General features: G+C 27.6%; 5 protein-coding genes across 5 annotated transcripts; all 5 read right to left on the bottom strand.

The window, feature by feature from the left end:
• Nucleotides 1-1,422: 1,422 nt before the first annotated feature.
• On the bottom strand, nucleotides 1,423-2,511 carry LOC127135934 (cell wall / vacuolar inhibitor of fructosidase 1-like). The gene is made up of 2 exons (XM_051062557.1): nucleotides 2,493-2,511; nucleotides 1,423-1,926 (listed from the first exon to the last, which is right to left on the bottom strand). The coding sequence occupies exons 1-2, from the start codon at nucleotides 2,509-2,511 to the stop codon at nucleotides 1,472-1,474; spliced, it is 474 nt and encodes a 157-aa protein (XP_050918514.1). The 3' UTR covers nucleotides 1,423-1,471.
• Nucleotides 2,512-2,613: 102 nt separating this feature from the next.
• On the bottom strand, nucleotides 2,614-3,633 carry LOC127135933 (cell wall / vacuolar inhibitor of fructosidase 1). Its single transcript, XM_051062556.1, has 2 exons — nucleotides 3,615-3,633; nucleotides 2,614-3,068 (listed from the first exon to the last, which is right to left on the bottom strand). Exons 1-2 carry the CDS (start codon nucleotides 3,631-3,633, stop codon nucleotides 2,614-2,616), a joined length of 474 nt encoding a protein of 157 aa, XP_050918513.1.
• A 53-nt stretch (nucleotides 3,634-3,686) lies between these two features.
• Nucleotides 3,687-4,863, bottom strand: LOC127135932 (cell wall / vacuolar inhibitor of fructosidase 1-like). The gene is made up of 2 exons (XM_051062555.1): nucleotides 4,845-4,863; nucleotides 3,687-4,190 (listed from the first exon to the last, which is right to left on the bottom strand). The coding sequence occupies exons 1-2, from the start codon at nucleotides 4,861-4,863 to the stop codon at nucleotides 3,736-3,738; spliced, it is 474 nt and encodes a 157-aa protein (XP_050918512.1). The 3' UTR covers nucleotides 3,687-3,735.
• A 53-nt stretch (nucleotides 4,864-4,916) lies between these two features.
• Nucleotides 4,917-5,565, bottom strand: LOC127073145 (cell wall / vacuolar inhibitor of fructosidase 1). The gene has a single exon (XM_051014268.1). It carries the CDS (start codon nucleotides 5,485-5,487, stop codon nucleotides 4,966-4,968), a length of 522 nt encoding a protein of 173 aa, XP_050870225.1. The 5' UTR covers nucleotides 5,488-5,565; the 3' UTR covers nucleotides 4,917-4,965.
• Nucleotides 5,566-15,943: 10,378 nt separating this feature from the next.
• On the bottom strand, nucleotides 15,944-16,600 carry LOC127073144 (cell wall / vacuolar inhibitor of fructosidase 1). The gene has a single exon (XM_051014267.1). It carries the CDS (start codon nucleotides 16,522-16,524, stop codon nucleotides 16,003-16,005), a length of 522 nt encoding a protein of 173 aa, XP_050870224.1. The 5' UTR covers nucleotides 16,525-16,600; the 3' UTR covers nucleotides 15,944-16,002.
• Nucleotides 16,601-19,894: the final 3,294 nt, after the last annotated feature.

Genomic DNA, 19,894 nt, shown 5'->3' with positions numbered 1-19,894 from the left:
ATGTGCTTTATTTATGATATTTCTCACTATGGGTGAGTAGTTCTCTAGGGACTAAGGGTCATGATACTTGTCTCGTAACGTATCTAAGTGAATCTGTACGAATTGATTACGAGAAATTTGTTTTACATTTTATTTTAGAATCTGAATTTTTAAAACCTTGTCTTTTACGAAAGTAAAGATTATCTAAGTATTGATCATACATTGAAAGGGTACTTTTGATACTCGAGAGCAGATTACTAAAAAACTGAGTACGAGTCATTAGAGTGTTCGAACTAAGTTGAGAAAAAATCAATTTTTTTATAGTTGTATGATAATTGATCTCGAATGAATAACTCGGGCTAGCAAAATTAGACAAATTATTTTTCCTAGACAGAACAACACGCTGACAAAAGTAGGTGTTGTCGAATTTTATCTATTTTCTATAATCATTTAAATTTCTCATAATTAAAACTAAGGATAGTTTGGATATATCTGAGCAAGAATTATGAATCCTATGTCCTCTTTGTTTTATATTTTTTATCAAATTTAAATTCAACATGTTTTTACCCAAATCCAACTTTTGATCGCTATAGACTTACATCGATAGTCGTGTGCTTGCTTATGTGTCAATGTTAAACCATTAACATCTAAGGTGGAGCCTTTTGGGTCAGCATTTAGGAATTGAATCCATAGTGCATAATGTCGAGTTTTACTACAAGTTTGGTTCAGAACATGATAATTAATAATGTCAATGACTTCAACGTTGTAAATAAAATTAAAAAAAGAAAATAAATTAGATACAACACGAATTTATAAAATAAAAAATGAATGAATGAAAATTGAACCAACAATTGTACTTTATTTATAATAGAAATTCTTTCATTGCTTTGTCAAAAGGGCTTATATTTATCCATTCATTTTAGACAACAACACTTATCATTTTTTTTTCTAACCGGTATTTATTAATTTAATATTTAAATTAAACCAATTATTGTTTATAGTAATATGTCCTTTTTTTAACTAAATATTTTATTAAAAATTATATGATTTGTTTTCAATCAAACTTCTATTTTAATTAGTTTTTAACTTAGATCTATAAAACAATATGAATACATTGAATTGTGATGCTAAAATGATATAAAATACAAAACTAATAAGTTTCTTATCTTAAATTTTGAAGTTAATATTGATATCAATTTTTCTTACAAAGGTTCTAACAATATATATATATATATATATATATATATATATATATATATATATATATATATATATATAAATATATATATATATATATATATATATATATATATATATATATATATATATATATATATATATAATATTTAAGTTTTTTTGAGATTTTAAAACAGAAAACAAAAGTTGTCATCTGCGATAGAAATCAGGTGCTTTACCAATGACATAATTTAGTCTCTTGAAAAATATGTATAATATTTATTTAAATTTTATTGAAAATTTTTGATTAAACAAACTAGAGCAACAATCTACATATAGCCGATGTTATGGCAGATGCATCACGCACTACATTGTTTTCAGCTGTGAGTGGTGATTTTCCAGAGAAGCCATTCTCACAACCATTGGCTTCAATAGCAGCATCATTTGCAGCATCTACTGCAAACTTAGGGTCTCCTTTTTGCAAAGCTTCGGTTGCTTGTGGAACATCTGCTACCAAAATTGCATTGTATTTATCAGCACAAGACTTAAGTGCAACCTTTTGAGCGGGAGGAATACTTCCTTTAAGTTGATTGATTTTGTTTACTGCAATGTTTGCTTTGCTCTTTATAACATTAACCATTATTAGTGCTAAACCATTCACATCTAAGGTGGAGCCTTTTGGGTCAGCATTTAGGAATTGAATCCATAGTGCATAATGTCGAGTTTTACTACAAGTTTGGTTCACAACATGATAATTAATAATGTCAATGACTTCAACGTTGTAAATAAAATTAAAAAAAGAAAAGAAATTAGATTCAACACGAATTTATAAAATAAAAAATGAATGAATGAAAATTGAACCAACAATTGTACTTTATTTATAATAGAAAATCTTTCATTGCTTTGTCAAAAGGGCTTAAATTTATCCATTCATTTTACACAACAACACTTATCATTTTTTTTTCTAACCGGTATTTATTAATTTAATATTTAAATTAAACCAATTATTGTTTATAGTAATATGTCCTTTTTTTAACTAAATATTTTATTAAAAATTATATGATTTGTTTTCAATCAAATTTCTATTTTAATTAGTTTTTAACTTAGATCTATAAAACAATATGAATACATTGAATTGTGATGCTAAAATGATATAAAATACAAAACTAATAAGTTTCTTATCTTAAATTTTGAAGTTAATATTGATATCAATTTTTCTTACAAAGGTTCTAACAATATATATATATATATATATATATATATATATATATATATATATATATATATATATATATATATATATATATAATATTTAAGTTTTTTTGAGATTTTAAAACAGAAAACAAAAGTTGTCATCTGCGATAGAAATCAGGTGCTTTACCAATGACATAATTTAGTCTCTTGAAAAATATGTATAATATTTATTTAAATTTTATTGAAAATTTTTGATTAAACAAACTAGAGCAACAATCTACATATAGCCGATGTTATGGCAGATGCGTCACGCACTACATTGTTTTCAGCTGTGAGTGGTGATTTTCCAGAGAAGTCATTCTCACAACCATTGGCTTCAATAGCAGCATCATTTGCAGCATCTACTGCAAACTTAGGGTCTCCTTTTTGCAAAGCTTCGGTTGCTTGTGAAACATCTGCTACCAAAATTGCATTGTATTTATCAGCACAAGACTTAAGTGCAACCTTTTGAGCGGGAGGAATACTTCCTTTAAGTTGATTGATTTTGTTTACTGCAATGTTTGCTTTGCTCTTTATAACATTAACCATTATTAGTGCTAAACCATTCACATCTAAGGTGGAGCCTTTTGGGTCAGCATTTAGGAATTGAATCCATAGTGCATAATGTCGAGTTTTACTACAAGTTTGGTTCACAACATGATAATTAATAATGTCAATGACTTCAACGTTGTAAATAAAATTAAAAAAAGAAAAGAAATTAGATTCAACACGAATTTATAAAATAAAAAATGAATGAATGAAAATTGAACCAACAATTGTACTTTATTTATAATAGAAATTCTTTCATTGCTTTGTCAAAAGGGCTTAAATTTATCCATTCATTTTACACAACAACACTTATCATTTTTTTTTCTAACCGGTATTTATTAATTTAATATTTAAATTAAACCAATTATTGTTTATAGTAATATGTCCTTTTTTTAACTAAATATTTTATTAAAAATTATATGATTTGTTTTCAATCAAATTTCTATTTTAATTAGTTTTTAACTTAGATCTATAAAACAATATGAATACATTGAATTGTGATGCTAAAATGATATAAAATACAAAACTAATAAGTTTCTTATCTTAAATTTTGAAGTTAATATTGATATCAATTTTTCTTACAAAGGTTCTAACAATATATATATATATATATATATATATATATATATATATATATATATATATATAATATTTAAGTTTTTTTGAGATTTTAAAACAGAAAACAAAAGTTGTCATCTGCGATAGAAATCAGGTGCTTTACCAATGACATAATTTAGTCTCTTGAAAAATATGTATAATATTTATTTAAATTTTATTGAAAATTTTTGATTAAACAAACTAGAGCAACAATCTACATATAGCCGATGTTATGGCAGATGCATCACGCACTACATTGTTTTCAGCTGTGAGTGGTGATTTTCCAGAGAAGCCATTCTCACAACCATTGGCTTCAATAGCAGCATCATTTGCAGCATCTACTGCAAACTTAGGGTCTCCTTTTTGCAAAGCTTCGGTTGCTTGTGGAACATCTGCTACCAAAATTGCATTGTATTTATCAGCACAAGACTTAAGTGCTACCTTTTGAGCGGGAGGAATACTTCCTTTAAGTTGATTGATTTTGTTTACTGCAATGTTTGCTTTGCTCTTTATAACATTAACCATTATTAGTGCTAAACCATTCACATCTAAGGTGGAGCCTTTTGGGTCAGCATTTAGGAATTGAATCCATAGTGCATAATGTCGAGTTTTAATACAAGTTTGGTTCACAACATGATAATTAATAATGTCAATGACTTCAACGTTGTAAATAAAATTAAAAAAAGAAAAGAAATTAGATACAACACGAATTTATAAAATAAAATATGAATTATTGAAAATTGAACCAACAATTGTACTTTATTTATAATAGAAATTCTTTCATTGCTTTGTCAAAAGGGCTTAAATTTATCCATTCATTTTAGACAACAACACTTATCATTTTTTTTTCTAACCGGTATTTATTAATTTAATATTTAAATTAAACCAATTATTGTTTATAGTAATATGTCCTTTTTTTAACTAAATATTTTATTAAAAATTATATGATTTGTTTTCAATCAAATTTCTATTTTAATTAGTTTTTAACTTAGATCTATAAAACAATATGAATACATTGAATTGTGATGCTAAAATGATATAAAATACAAAACTAATAAGTTTCTTATCTTAAATTTTGAAGTTAATATTGATATCAATTTTTCTTACAAAGGTTCTATATATATATATATATATATATATATATATATATATATATATATATATATATATATATATATATATATATATATATATATATATATATATATATATATATATATATATATATATATATATATATATATATATATATATATATATATATATATATATATATATATAATATTTAAGTTTTTTTGAGATTTTAAAACAGAAAACAAAAGTTGTCATCTGCGATAGAAATCAGGTGCTTTACCAATGACATAATTTAGTCTCTTGAAAAATATGTATAATATTTATTTAAATTTTATTGAAAATTTTTGATTAAACAAACTAGAGCAACAATCTACATATAGCCGATGTTATGGCAGATGCATCACGCACTACATTGTTTTCAGCTGTGAGTGGTGATTTTCCAGAGAAGCCATTCTCACAACCATTGGCTTCAATAGCAGCATCATTTGCAGCATCTACTGCAAACTTAGGGTCTCCTTTTTGCAAAGCTTCGGTTGCTTGTGGAACATCTGCTACCAAAATTGCATTGTATTTATCAGCACAAGACTTAAGTGCTACCTTTTGAGCGGGAGGAATACTTCCTTTAAGTTGATTGATTTTGTTTACTGCAATGTTTGCTTTGCTCTTTATAACATTAACCATTATTAGTGCTAAACCATTCACATCTGCGGTGGAGCTTTTTGGGTCTGCATTTAGGTACTGAATGCACAATGCAGAATTTGGAGTCTTACTACAAGTTTGTCGGACTGTATTAGCATCATTTGGTTCAATAACTCGGGAGTGAGTTACAACAAGAGTGGTGCACAAGATGAGAACCAATAATGTCAATGATTTCAACATTATGAAGTTTTTTTAGAATGAGAAAAGGAATTAGATGCAACACAAGTTTGTTGATTCAAAAGAGAATGAATGAAAATGGAACACCCGACTGTACTTTATTTATAATAGAAATTATTTCATTGCTTTGTCAAATGGGCTTAAACTTATCCATTCATTTTAGTCAACAACATTTATCACTCTTTTGTCTAAGCGTTATTTATTGATATAGTATTCAAATTAAAACAAATTGTTGTTTATAGTAATATGTTATTTTTTAAGTAAATACTTTATTAAATATTATCAGGATTTAAACTTATCCATTCATTTTAGTCAACATCACTTATCACTTTTTTTGTCTAAGCGTTATTTATTGCTATAGTACTTAAATTAAAACAAATTATTGTTTATAGTAATATGTTATTTTTGAACTAAATACTTTATTAAATATTATCCGGGCTTAAACTTATCCATTCATTTTAGTCAACAACACTTATTACTTTTTTGTCTAAGTGATATTTATTGATATATAGTATTCAAATTAAAATAAATTATTGTTTATAGTAATATGTTATTTTTTAACTAAATACTTTATTAAATATTACCAGGGCTTAAACTTATCCATTCATTTTAGTCAACAACACTTCTCACTTTTTTCTAACCGGTATTTATTAGTGTAATATTTAAATTAAAACAAATCAATTTTAATAGTAATATGTCCTTTTTTTAACTAAATATTTTAGTTAAAATAATATGATTTGTTTTCAATCAAATTTATATTTAATTAGTTTTAATTTTAATTCTATAAAACAATATGAATACATAGAATTGTGATGATAAAATGATATAAAATACAAAACTAATAAGTTTCTTTTCTTTAAATTTGAAGTTAATATTCATATCAATTTTTCTTACAAAGGTTCTAACAACAAATATATATATATATATATATATATATATATATATATATATATATATATATATATATATATATATATATATATATATATATATATATAATTCAAGCTCCCTAAAACATTCTAGATTCTCAGCACCAATGTATATGAATAAGAAGGTATTAATAGTAATGAATGATTGAGATTAATATTTCTTGTTTAAATGTTTTTTTACTCTATTTAATTTTTTTCTTAAGAATACTGATTTTCCAATATAAATTAGGGTATATCTTTATAAAAATATATGGGGTGAATAATATAGGGTGATTACTAAATAGATAGTATCCTTAACAAATTTTTAAAAATAATGTGTAGTATTATGGTAAATGTTTAAATATAAAACTTCAATGATACTTTAGTAATAAATAAGTATTATTAATAGTAAAAACTAATATTAAAAAATAAACTATAAATTTAAGTACAATAAGGAGAAATTGGAAATTTTGTATTAAATTGTAAAACAAATAAATAATTTTTTTATAATTTTAAGTACAATAATTATTATTTGGAATTGTTTGAATATACAATATTTTTTAAATGTTGAATAATTATTAATGAAATTTTAAAAAAATAATAAAATAAACTAGATATTAAAATATAACTAAGACAATACCTACTCTATTAGGGATGATAGTTGAACCCGTATTTAATGAGTATCCGCAAAAATTATCCATAATTGTAAGGTTAAAAATTCAAAAAATAGATACAATAATGAACATAAATAATTATTTACTAAAACAAATGGATATGATCTTAATACGGATATCTTAGTATTCACCCCACCTCATATTCATATAATATATATATACAAATATGTATATATATGTATATATATATATCAATTTTATTAAATGCATTAATTTTAAACTTGTAAGCATTTTAATATAAAGATTTGTTTATTTATTAACTCAATAATAATATCCTTTACTTTTTTTAATCCTTTAATTGTTTTAATATTATTAAAATTTTAAAAAAACATAATAAATAAATAGATACATTTTTATTAAAGAAATGAGTGTAAACATGTATGGATATATAGTTATCCATAAGTATATGTGTTTGGGCACAAAGATTCTTTTAAACTACATAACTTAAAACACATTGCACTTTGTATAGAGCAAATTGATTATTCATTTTTCTCATAAATATTTAATTAACAATAAAATATATTAAATAAAACTTCTACAATACAAGTAAATATTATAAATTAAAAATAAAAATTATTTAATGATGTATTTAATAAATTACTCATTTTAAACTTTTATATATAAGGTAAACTATAACTATTTGATTCACAAAATTTTTAGAGTAAACTATAACTATTTGATTCGCAAAAATTGAAAAATTGAAAAAAGGATTCATATAATTGCAATATGTTATCTACTTTGAACAGTTAAGAAATATATAATTTAACAAAATAAGTTATTTAATGTTATAAAGAAAATAAATAACATTTAGATTAGTCACTTTATTTAAGTTTAATCCTTTTTATATAATTGTAGTGGAAACTGATGTAAGAATTTTAATAATAATATAAATAATATTTTATTTATAAATTTAATTATGAAATTATTTTGTAGAAAATTACGTTTTTGTTTATAAAATATTTATTTGTGGTAAATGATGTTTAACTATTTTTTAACATTAATACAAAATTCTAACTATAATGCACAAATTGTTAATATATATCAATACTATTAAAATTATATATAAGTTTAGTGGTAATTAAAATTCTTAATTTATAAATAATATTTTATTTATAAATTATCAATACTATTAATAACTTAATTAAAATAATTTGCAGTTATGACAAAAATAAAACACAAATATAAAAATAAATTAGGTTTAATTCTTTAATAATATGTATTAATAATTTATTTATTAAAGTTGCAATTAAAAAAGTTGTTAAAATTTGGTAGGTGGGGTTACTGTTTTTAAAAATACATTAATATATAGAAGAGGAACTAGAAATATCAACTAATTTGATTTATTATTTTCATTCAATTTTTTATTGCCATTCAATTAATATTTTCTTATTTTTATTCAATTATTGTTCCTAGAAAATAATATAGATATTGATGGTAGAAATTGAATGATAAGTTTCTTATTTCCGTTAATTAAAATTTTCCTTATCCGAAAGTCCATTGTAGGAGTAATTTTGGTGTTAGTTGTGGGGATCTTTTTCGAGATAGCGATGTTAGTTGGCTTGGTGGCTTCCATAAGCCCCTTTGCGAGTGTGCTAACATATTGGCTGAATATTAGGTTGTCCTTGTTAGTCTTGAGTTTGCTTGGAAGAAGAATTTTAAGAAAACTATTGTGCACGTTGATAATAAAAGTATTGTTGATTCTCTGACATATGTGGTTCTGGACATCAATCAAGACTCCTCTATTGCTAGTCACATCTTTCTCCTTCTCCACAACTTTGAAGAAGACATTTTCAAGCATGTCTTTAGAGAAACCAACAAGTGTACTAACTTCTTGGGCAAGTTGAATCTTCCTAGTGCCATTGAGGAAATTTGGATAGATATTTTTTCGCCTGAGCTCAAGCAGTAACTTGTTAATGAAAGTGGTGTTTCTGTTGTTAGGCTTGTAGCCTAGTTTGTGTTTTATTTTATTAAGTAAATAAAACTAAATTTGGCAGAGTTTAATAAGTGATTGTTATATCGCTTCTACTAGTTATTTTTCTTTATTATTCCTTTGTTTATGTACACTTTATCTTCGTTTGAGAGCCATTTTATGCTTGGTGGTTTGTTTTTTATGTTTTCAGGCTTGAATAAGTGTATCAAGTAGTGAAAGAGGAATTAAAAGGAGCGAGATGCGAGAAAACAGAAAAATTGCGAGAATTCTCCATACTTTTTCCATAGAGCTACTACGAGTGGCCGTAGCAGCTGCTACGGGCCATAATATTCAAGTTTTCATTCCTCATACTTTTGTCGGAGGCCTGCTACAGATGATCGTAGTAGCTGTTACAAGTCGTAGTAGGCGCCCTTTTCTTTATTTCCTTTGATCCAGTTGTCTTTCCATTGTCCTTTGGGATTTCTTTTATTTTCTTTTTTAATAAACCCCTTTTATGTGGATTGAACTCTAAATTGATGCTATCCACATTGAGAACTCTCTATAAAATCTGATGGATTGAATGAGTTTCAATCATTTATTGCCTTAGTTTACATATTACAAACCTAGTTTCATTTTGCAAGTTTTATTTTATGTTCATTGTAAGAGTTGTACTAAAGTCTCTTTGGAGTTTTTTCTTCTTATTATAATTCAAGTCATTTTGATTTCAATCAGGTTATATTTATTCAATTGCTTTTGATATCATCTTTATCATTAATCATGCATGCTTGTTTAATATGTGCTTTATTTATGATATTTCTCACTATGAGTGAGTAGTTCTCTAGGGACTAAGGGTCATGATACTTGTCTCGTAACGTATCTAAGTGAATCTGTACTAATTGATTACGAGAAATTTGTTTTACATTTTATTTTAGAATTTGAATTTTTAAAACCTTGTCTTTTACGAAAGTAAAGATTATCTAGGTATTGATCATACATTGAAAGGGTACTTTTGATACTCGAGAGCAGATTACTAAAAAACTGAGTACGAGTCATGAGAGTGTTCGAACTTGTAGCACCTCAAATTTGCACCCTACCTTTTGTACATTCATTTCATATTAGGTCATAGCATAACATGGTCCACTGCATAACATTGCATTGTCCATTTGCCCAAGTGCAAGCCCACTGACAAATCAGGTCAAACTGGTCAGGAGAATCAGTCAAACAAGCAAGCATGTGCTATTTTCATTGGAACAAAGCCCTATGGTTGATCTATCAAGTTCATATGGTCTAAGGATCATTGTGAGGTGATTTGGACAAAGATTGGATGGTCAGAAGTCATCAGTCAAGCTGAATTTCAGCTGTAACCATAGAAAGTCAACTGTGGTCAACTGTGGTCAACTGTGCCTGATTTTATGGATTGGAAGGTGTGAGATGGTTTGAAAGGCCTCATTCATGTCCATATAAGTCTCATTTGACATACCAAAGACCAAGGTTGAAGAATTGGAGGTCAGACAAGAAGTTTCCTAAAATGGCAGGTGACCTGTAATTTCAACTGCCCAAAATGGAAAGTTTTTCTCCCCAAAATTACTTCATCATACAAGCTTCAAATGGAATTTTGTCCAACATGAAAGTTGAAGATCTTGATCCCACCATTCCAAAAAGTCCAAGAACTTGGAATTCCCATGTGTGGTTGGCAAGATATGGTCCATTCATTTTCCAAAAATGTCCAAATTCAAAGTGCCATAACTTTTACATGGAGTGGCCAAATTGGATGGTTTTTCTTTGAGCAAATCAAATTTAATGTGTACTTTCATAATCCATCACCACATTTTGCCAAAAGCCTTCACATAAAAAGGTCAATTTTCAAGTGCACTAATTAAAATCCAAGGGCAAAATGGTCCAATTTGAGAAATACTTGGAATTTTGAAATGAAGCTTTTTGCAACACTTCCTAAATGTCATTTGTGACCTGTTGGAACCAAGTTTGGATAGAAAAATGAGCTGCATCATGAAGGGCATTTTGGCCACACACTTGAAAAATACACTTAACACTAATCCTCTTAATTTTGCTAATCATGATCAATTTTGGATTAATGAATTGGTATATATTGTTAATTATAACTGTATTGCTTAAGCACTAATCATTCTTCAAGATCCAAACAGAAAATCACAAAAAACTCTCTCAATTCTCTCACTTTTTTCACTTTGAACTTTCACTTTTTTTCCAAATTCATCAATATTTCACCATTGTTCTTGCAAGTTCGTGGTGTAGTTCTCATTTGCAGGTGTTGATCAAGTACTGTTGAAGCAAATTAGAGCTCAAATCCATCAAAAACTCCAACTGTCCAAGATCGTTCATCAATGGCAAATCGAGAGTTCAAGCATTTGGAGTATTGTTGAGCTACCAAAGCTGTGCCAATCATCTTACTAATCACCATACCTCATCTGTTTTCGTGAATTGAAGCAAAACAAGCACAAATTCCGCGACTGCATACTCACAAGGTTGGATTTCGAATCTAACCGTTTGCCAAATTGAGATAGGGCATTTGTAGATCTTTCATTGTAGAGTACTGTATTGCTTGTAGTTTTGATTTTAATTAAGTATTGAGCGAGAAATCGTAGATTAAAGTTTAGATGCACAAACTTCATTCGTTCGATTCGCTTTGTATATGAGTTTCTGGACGATTTCATAGTCATATTTGGAATGTACGTGTTTAGACCTTTCCAACGGTATATCGCTTGTGTAATTTCGTTGAAAAAAGTTCGTAACCGAAGCTGGCAATGAGGAACACGTGAACCGCGAGGAAGAAGCTTGAAATCTGGAAATGTTTCGCATTCAATCCGTTTCTGTGCATGGCGTTTTTGAAAAAGTGTTTCCCACCATAACAGACCAATGACACGGTGACACGCAATAAATGAGATACAGTGGCATTTTGGCTTGGCTGGGAGTAATTACGGAACTGCCATTGCAAGCTTAATTAATTTGTATTCCATTTAAATAAACATTCAATAAATCAATCAAACTTATAAAAATCACATAAAATCCATTTTTAATCCAAATTTAGTGAGACTTTTTTGTTAGCTTCATAATTTCGTCTAGAATTTTATAGGTATGATAACTCAAGTTGTGCTTGGTGATATTTTTGAATGGCTTAGGGATATTTGACATGTGTATAATTTTTGTATGTTTTGCCATTTAATTCACCAAATACTCATGCTTGCTCCAAATTGAATGAAATTTCACATGCTTATTCTTGACTCCTTGCTGGTTATTTTGATGCATAGTTTGTGAATTTTGGATCTCTGGTTTGGTAGTTATGATGTGTGCAAGTTGAGTGTGACAATTTGTGTCACACTAGGTTAGGTCAATTTCATGAAATTATTTGACATGCCTAGGCTTTTCCAATTGATCTCAAATTTTGCATGCTGTGTCTTGTATATGTCTAGTTTCACCATGAATTTTTGCATGAATTGTTGATTCATTTTCCATTTAATTGAGATTTTTGATTGCTGTTTAGCATTTTTTGGTCTTTGCTTGACTACTTGACTTCCATGTCTCATGAAATGCTCATACTATATCATATGAATGTGAAATTTGATGGAGTGATTCATAACATGTTTAGATGTAGTTTGGCTTTGGTCCCATTAATTTCTTAATTTTTTTCACTGTTTGGCATTTGATTGAAGTTGATGATCATTTTGCTACCATGTGTTGACTTGTTTGGATTGCTGCTGACTTTATGATTTTCATTAATCTACTTCCTGTTGTCCAAATGGCATGAAAATTGATATGTGGTTCATTGAATGTGTCCTGTTTAGGCTGGAATTTTTGTGGATTTTATTGAGCTGTTTAGGTATTTGTTTGAGTGAGATCATTCTGTTTGCTCCTATATGATTCACATTTGCCTAGCTTGACTTAAATTGTGCATGAAATAAAATTAGTGCATAGTTTGGATGTGAGGCCAATTGGATCCTCTTCTTAATTGATGAACCTTGATTTTGGTTATGTTTCACTTGCTGTTTTACATTTTTTCCATCCTTTGGACCCTAGGCTTGTCCTAGTGGTCCTATTACTCATGTTTGAGTTTGACTTTGACTTTTCAGGTTAAGAAGTAAAGTGCTTAAAAGGAATTAATGCAAGTTGAATTGTTTCACTTGACTATTGTAAACTAACTTGTTTGTGTTGTAGGGTGCTTGGTTCACTTGAGCTTTGTGCTATGCACATTGTGCATTGGCTTGTGTCTGTCTGTATGTAATTAACTGTGAATCATTTGCTGTTTGGTTTGTCTGAGTACTGACTGTATTTGATTGATTTCAGGTACATTAGTCGCTCACATTGCTTTGCTTTGCTTGCTAAGCAATTTGCACTGAGGTATAACATTCTTGTCTCCATGTAGTCTGGAAGACCTGGCCTGTTACTTGGCCAGGCACCTGTCTGAAGTCCTCCTTAAGAGGCAATGTTTGTGATTGTTTACTTTTGTCCCCAAGCAGGTAAAGACCTCTATGAGGCAATTGGCGGATATAAGAGATATGCAATCTATCTCCCGCTATTCTGTTGAGTCGTCCCTCTGCTCACACCATTGTGTTGATGCATTGGGACACAAACCCAAGATCTTGTACAATGTACATTTATGTCAGAGTCTTGAGCGTAGAAGGGTTCCATCTTTCTGAACCCACGCTCCTTTGTCTTAAGTTCTCCCTGACCAGGGATAATAGCTGTGAAGTCTTATCTTCACTCTCCTTTCATCAGCTTCACCTTAGCCCCTCAATGGCAAGGTTAAGAGCTAACCATACCCCTGTACAGATGACTTGCTCTTGCAGTCTTACCCTTTGATTGAGCCCCAATTGTGTGTATATAGCGTGTGCTGCTTGCGGATGCTTGATTTGCTGTTTACTTTTGCTTTAGGATAGGCTTGCTTCCTGTGCAAGTTAGCTAGAAACCTTGACTTAGGGACAACTTTGCATGATAACATCTAGGCTCGAGTCGTAGTCTCCCTAGTTGTGTCTCCCTCTGTTATCTGGTTAGGCTAGTCCTGTGTCCCTTCGTAGGGGAACTACGTCGCCCTGATCCTCATACCAGATGAGGTACGTAGGCAGGAGATGAGCAGATCTCTCCGGACGCCTGTGTCTTTGTTCTGTGTTGTTGTGTGCTTGGAAGCTGATGTAAGTCCATCGAGTGGCATTCGGGTTCCAGTGTTGGTTTTGTTTGGTTCGGATGCTGATGTAAGTCCAGTGATTGGCATTCAGGCTCCACGTTTGCCTCCTTGTGTGTGTTTTGGTTCGGATGCTGATGTAAGTCCAGTGATTGGCATTCAGGCTCCACGTTTGCCTCCTTGTGTGTGTTTTTGGTTCGGATGCTGATGTAAGTCCAGTGATTGGCATTCAGGCTCCACGTTTGCCTTTGCCTGTGTTGGTTTGTGTGCGTGTTAGCCGAGCTACGAATGCTCTGATTCTCCTTCGTCCAAAGGAGATACGTATGCATAGGATGCGATATCCTAGCGAGCATGTGTCGTTTCCCCAGTCCGAACTACTTAGACTCTGATGTCTATGCTTGATAGACTAAGTAGGCCCAGGATACGATATCCTGCCGAGTCCGTCTTGTTTGTTTCCTTGCGTCTCTTTCAGCCAGTATCTGTGTGTGTTTGAGCGGTGTTTTTAGCAACCATTTTTCCTTCCTTTTGTGCGTGGATCCCGTCGAGTACGACGGATGCGTAGGGGTGCTAATACCTTCCCTTCGCATAACCGACTCCCGATCTCATTCTCTTTGGTCGCGAGACCATGCTTTTTCCAGGTTTACTCTGAGCGTTTCCTTTCCCTCTTTTGGGATAAATAACGCACGGTGGCGGCTCTGTTGTTCTTGTTTTCCCGCCGGTTTTTCGCGTAATGCGACAGAACTAAGTTGAGAAAAAATCAATTTTTTTATAGTTGTATGATAATTGATCTCGAATGAATAACTCGGGCTAGCAAAATTAGACAAATTATTTTTCCTAGACAGAACAACACGCTGACAAAAGTAGGTGTTGTCGAATTTTATCTATTTTCTATAATCATTTAAATTTCTCATAATTAAAACTAAGGATAGTTTGGATATATCTGAGCAAGAATTATGAATCCTATGTCCTCTTTGTTTTATATTTTTTATCAAATTTAAATTCAACATGTTTTTACCCAAATCCAACTTTTGATCGCTATAGATTTACATCGATAGTCGTGTGCTTGCTTATGTGTCAATGTTAAACCATTAACATCTAAGGTGGAGCCTTTTGGGTCAGCATTTAGGAATTGAATCCATAGTGCATAATGTCGAGTTTTACTACAAGTTTGGTTCACAACATGATAATTAATAATGTCAATGACTTCAACGTTGTAAATAAAATTAAAAAAAGAAAAGAAATTAGATACAACACGAATTTATAAAATAAAAAATGAATGAATGAAAATTGAACCAACAATTGTACTTTATTTATAATAGAAATTCTTTCATTGCTTTGTCAAAAGGGCTTAAATTTATCCATTCATTTTAGACAACAACACTTATCATTTTTTTTCTAACCGGTATTTATTAATTTAATATTTAAATTAAACCAATTATTGTTTATAGTAATATGTCCTTTTTTTAACTAAATATTTTATTAAAAATTATATGATTTGTTTTCAATCAAATTTCTATTTTAATTAGTTTTTAACTTAGATCTATAAAACAATATGAATACATTGAATTGTGATGCTAAAATGATATAAAATACAAAACTAATAAGTTTCTTATCTTAAATTTTGAAGTTAATATTGATATCAATTTTTCTTACAAAGGTTCTAACAATATATATATATATATATATATATATATATATATATATATATATATATATATATATATAAGATTTAAGTTTTTTTGAGATTTTAAAACAGAAAACAAAAGTTGTCATCTGCGATAGAAATCAGGTGCTTTACCAATGACATAATTTAGTCTCTTGAAAAATATGTATAATATTTATTTAAATTTTATTGAAAGATTTTGATTAAACAAACTAGAGCAACAATCTACATATAGCCGATGTTATGGTAGATGCATCACGCACTACATTGTTTTCAGCTGTGAGTGGTGATTTTCCAGAGAAGCCATTCTCACAACCATTGGCTTCAATAGCAGCATCATTTGCAGCATCTACTGCAAACTTAGGGTCTCCTTTTTGCAAAGCTTCGGTTGCTTGTGGAACATCTGCTACCAAAATTGCATTGTATTTATCAGCACAAGACTTAAGTGCTACCTTTTGAGCGGGAGGAATACTTCCTTTAAGTTGATTGATTTTGTTTACTGCAATGTTTGCTTTGCTCTTTATAACATTAACCATTATTAGTGCTAAACCATTCACATCTGCGGTGGAGCTTTTTGGGTCTGCATTTAGGTACTGAATGCACAATGCAGAATTTGGAGTCTTACTACAAGTTTGTCGGACTGTATTAGCATCATTTGGTTCAATAACTCGGGAGTGAGTTACAACAAGAGTGGTGCACAAGATGAGAACCAATAATGTCAATGATTTCAACATTATGAAGTTTTTTTAGAATGAGAAAAGGAATTAGATGCAACACAAGTTTGTTGATTCAAAAGAGAATGAATGAAAATGGAACACACGACTGTACTTTATTTATAATAGAAATTATTTCATTGCTTTGTCAAATGGGCTTAAACTTATCCATTCATTTTAGTCAACAACATTTATCACTCTTTTGTCTAAGCGTTATTTATTGATATAGTATTCAAATTAAAACAAATTGTTGTTTATAGTAATATGTTATTTTTTAAGTAAATACTTTATTAAATATTATCAGGATTTAAACTTATCCATTCATTTTAGTCAACATCACTTATCACTTTTTTTGTCTAAGCGTTATTTATTGCTATAGTACTTAAATTAAAACAAATTATTGTTTATAGTAATATGTTATTTTTGAACTAAATACTTTATTAAATATTATCCGGGCTTAAACTTATCCATTCATTTTAGTCAACAACACTTATTACTTTTTTGTCTAAGTGATATTTATTGATATATAGTATTCAAATTAAAATAAATTATTGTTTATAGTAATATGTTATTTTTTAACTAAATACTTTATTAAATATTACCAGGGCTTAAACTTATCCGTTCATTTTAGTCAACAACACTTATTACTTTTTTGTCTAAGTGATATTTATTGATATATAGTATTCAAAATAAAATAAATTATTGTTTATAGTAATATGTTATTTTTTAACTAAATACTTTATTAAATATTACCAGGGCTTAAACTTATCCATTCATTTTAGTCAACAACACTTCTCACTTTTTTCTAACCGGTATTTATTAGTGTAATATTTAAATTAAAACAAATCAATTTTAATAGTAATATGTCCTTTTTTTAACTAAATATTTTAGTTAAAATAATATGATTTGTTTTCAATCAAATTTATATTTAATTAGTTTTAATTTTAATTCTATAAAACAATATGAATACATTGAACTGTGATGATAAAATGATATAAAATACAAAACTAATAAGTTTCTTTTCTTTAAATTTGAAGTTAATATTCATATCAATTTTTCTTACAAAGGTTCTAACAACAAATATATATATATATATATATATATATATATATATATATATATATATATATATATATATATATATATATATATATATATAATTCAAGCTCCCTAAAACATTCTAGATTCTCAGCACCAATGTATATGAATAAGAAGGTATTAATAGTAATGAATGATTGAGATTAATATTTCTTGTTTTAATGTTTTTTTACTCTATTTAATTTTTTTCTTAAGAATACTGATTTTCCAATATAAATTAGGGTATATCTTTATAAAAATATATGGGGTGAATAATATAGGGTGATTACTAAATAGATAGTATCCTTAACAAATTTTTAAAAATAATGTGTAGTATTATGGTAAATGTTTAAATATAAAACTTTAATGATACTTTAGTAATAAATAAGTATTATTAATAGTAAAAACTAATATTAAAAAATAAACTATAAATTTAAGTACAATAAGGAGAAATTGGAAATTTTGTATTAAATTGTAAAACAAATAAATAATTTTTTTATAATTTTAAGTACAATAATTCTTATTTGGAATTGTTTGAATATACAATATTTTTTAAATGTTGAATAATTATTAATGAAATTTTAAAAAAATAATAAAATAAACTAGATATTAAAATATAACTAAGACAATACCTACTCTATTAGGGATGATAGTTGAACCCGTATTTAATGAGTATCCGCAAAAATTATCCATAATTGTAAGGTTAAAAATTCAAAAAATAGATACAATAATGAACATAAATAATTATTTACTAAAACAAATGGATATGATCTTAATACGGATATCTTAGTATTCACCCCACCTCATATTCATATAATATATATATACAAATATGTATATATATGTATATATATCAATTTTATTAAATGCATTAATTTTAAACTTGTAAGCATTTTAATATAAAGATTTGTTTATTTATTAACTCAATAATAATATCCTTTACTTTTTTTAATCCTTTAATTGTTTTAATATTATTAAAATTTTAAAATAACATAATAAATAAATAGATACATTTTTATTAAAGAAATGAGTGTAAACATGTATGGATATATAGTTATCCATAAGTATATGTGTTTGGGCACAAAGATTCTTTTAAACTACATAACTTAAAACACATTGCACTTTGTATAGAGCAAATTGATTATTCATTTTTCTCATAAATATTTAATTAACAATAAAATATATTAAATAAAACTTCTACAATACAAGTAAATATTATAAATTAAAAATAAAAATTATTTAATGATGTATTTAATAAATTACTCATTTTAAACTTTTACATATAAGGTAAACTATAACTATTTGATTCACAAAATTTTTAGAGTAAACTATAACTATTTGATTCGCAAAAATTGAAAATTTGAAAAAAGGATTCATATAATTGCAATATGTTATCTACTTTGAACAGTTAAGAAATAATTAATTTAACAAAATAAGTTATTTAATGTTATAAAGAAAATAAATAACATTTAGATTAGTCACTTTATTTAAGTTTAATCCTTTTTATATAATTGTAGTGGAAACTGATGTAAGAATTTTAATAATAATATAAATAATATTTTATTTATAAATTTAATTATGAAATTATTTTGTAGAAAATTACCTTTTTGTTTATAAAATATTTATTTGTGGTAAATGATGTTTAACTATTTTTTAACATTAATACAAAATTCTAACTATAATGCACAAATTGTTAATATATATCAATACTATTAAAATTATATATAAGTTTAGTGGTAATTAAAATTCTTAATTTATAAATAATATTTTATTTATAAATTATCAATACTATTAATAACTTAATTAAAATAATTTGCAGTTATGACAAAAATAAAACACAAATATAAAAATAAATTAGGTTTAATTCTTTAATAATATGTATTAATAATTTATTTATTAAAATTGCAATTAAAAAAGTTGTTAAAATTTGGTAGGTGGGGTTACTGTTTTTAAAAATACATTAATATATAGAAGAGGAACTAGAAATATCAACTAATTTGATTTATTATTTCCATTCAGTTTTTTATTGCCATTCAATTAATATTTTCTTATTTTTATTCAATTATTGTTCCTAGAAAATAATATAGATATTGATGGTAGAAATTGAATGATAAGTTTCTTATTTCCGTTAATTAAAATTTTCCTTATCCGAAAGTCCATTGTAGGAGTAATTTTGGTGTTAGTTGTGGGGATCTTTTTCGAGATAGCGATGTTAGTTGGCTTGGTGGCTTCCATAAGCCCCTTTGCGAGTGTGCTAACATATTGGCTGAATATTAGGTTGTCCTTGTTAGTTTTGAGTTTGCTTGGAAGAAGA

This window comes from Lathyrus oleraceus, chromosome 4 (genome assembly GCF_024323335.1).
Source record: "Lathyrus oleraceus cultivar Zhongwan6 chromosome 4, CAAS_Psat_ZW6_1.0, whole genome shotgun sequence".
NCBI classification, from domain to species: Eukaryota; Viridiplantae; Streptophyta; class Magnoliopsida; order Fabales; family Fabaceae; genus Lathyrus; species Lathyrus oleraceus.
Note: the sequence above shows the minus strand (reverse complement) of the source record. Positions and strands in the feature narration are given on the sequence as shown.

Bases quoted from the DNA above. Each gene is read 5' to 3' on its own strand.
- LOC127073145 (XM_051014268.1), bottom strand. From the start codon at position 5,487: ATGTTGAAATCATTGACATTATTGGTTCTCATCTTGTGCACCACTCTT.
- LOC127073144 (XM_051014267.1), bottom strand. From the start codon at position 16,524: ATGTTGAAATCATTGACATTATTGGTTCTCATCTTGTGCACCACTCTT.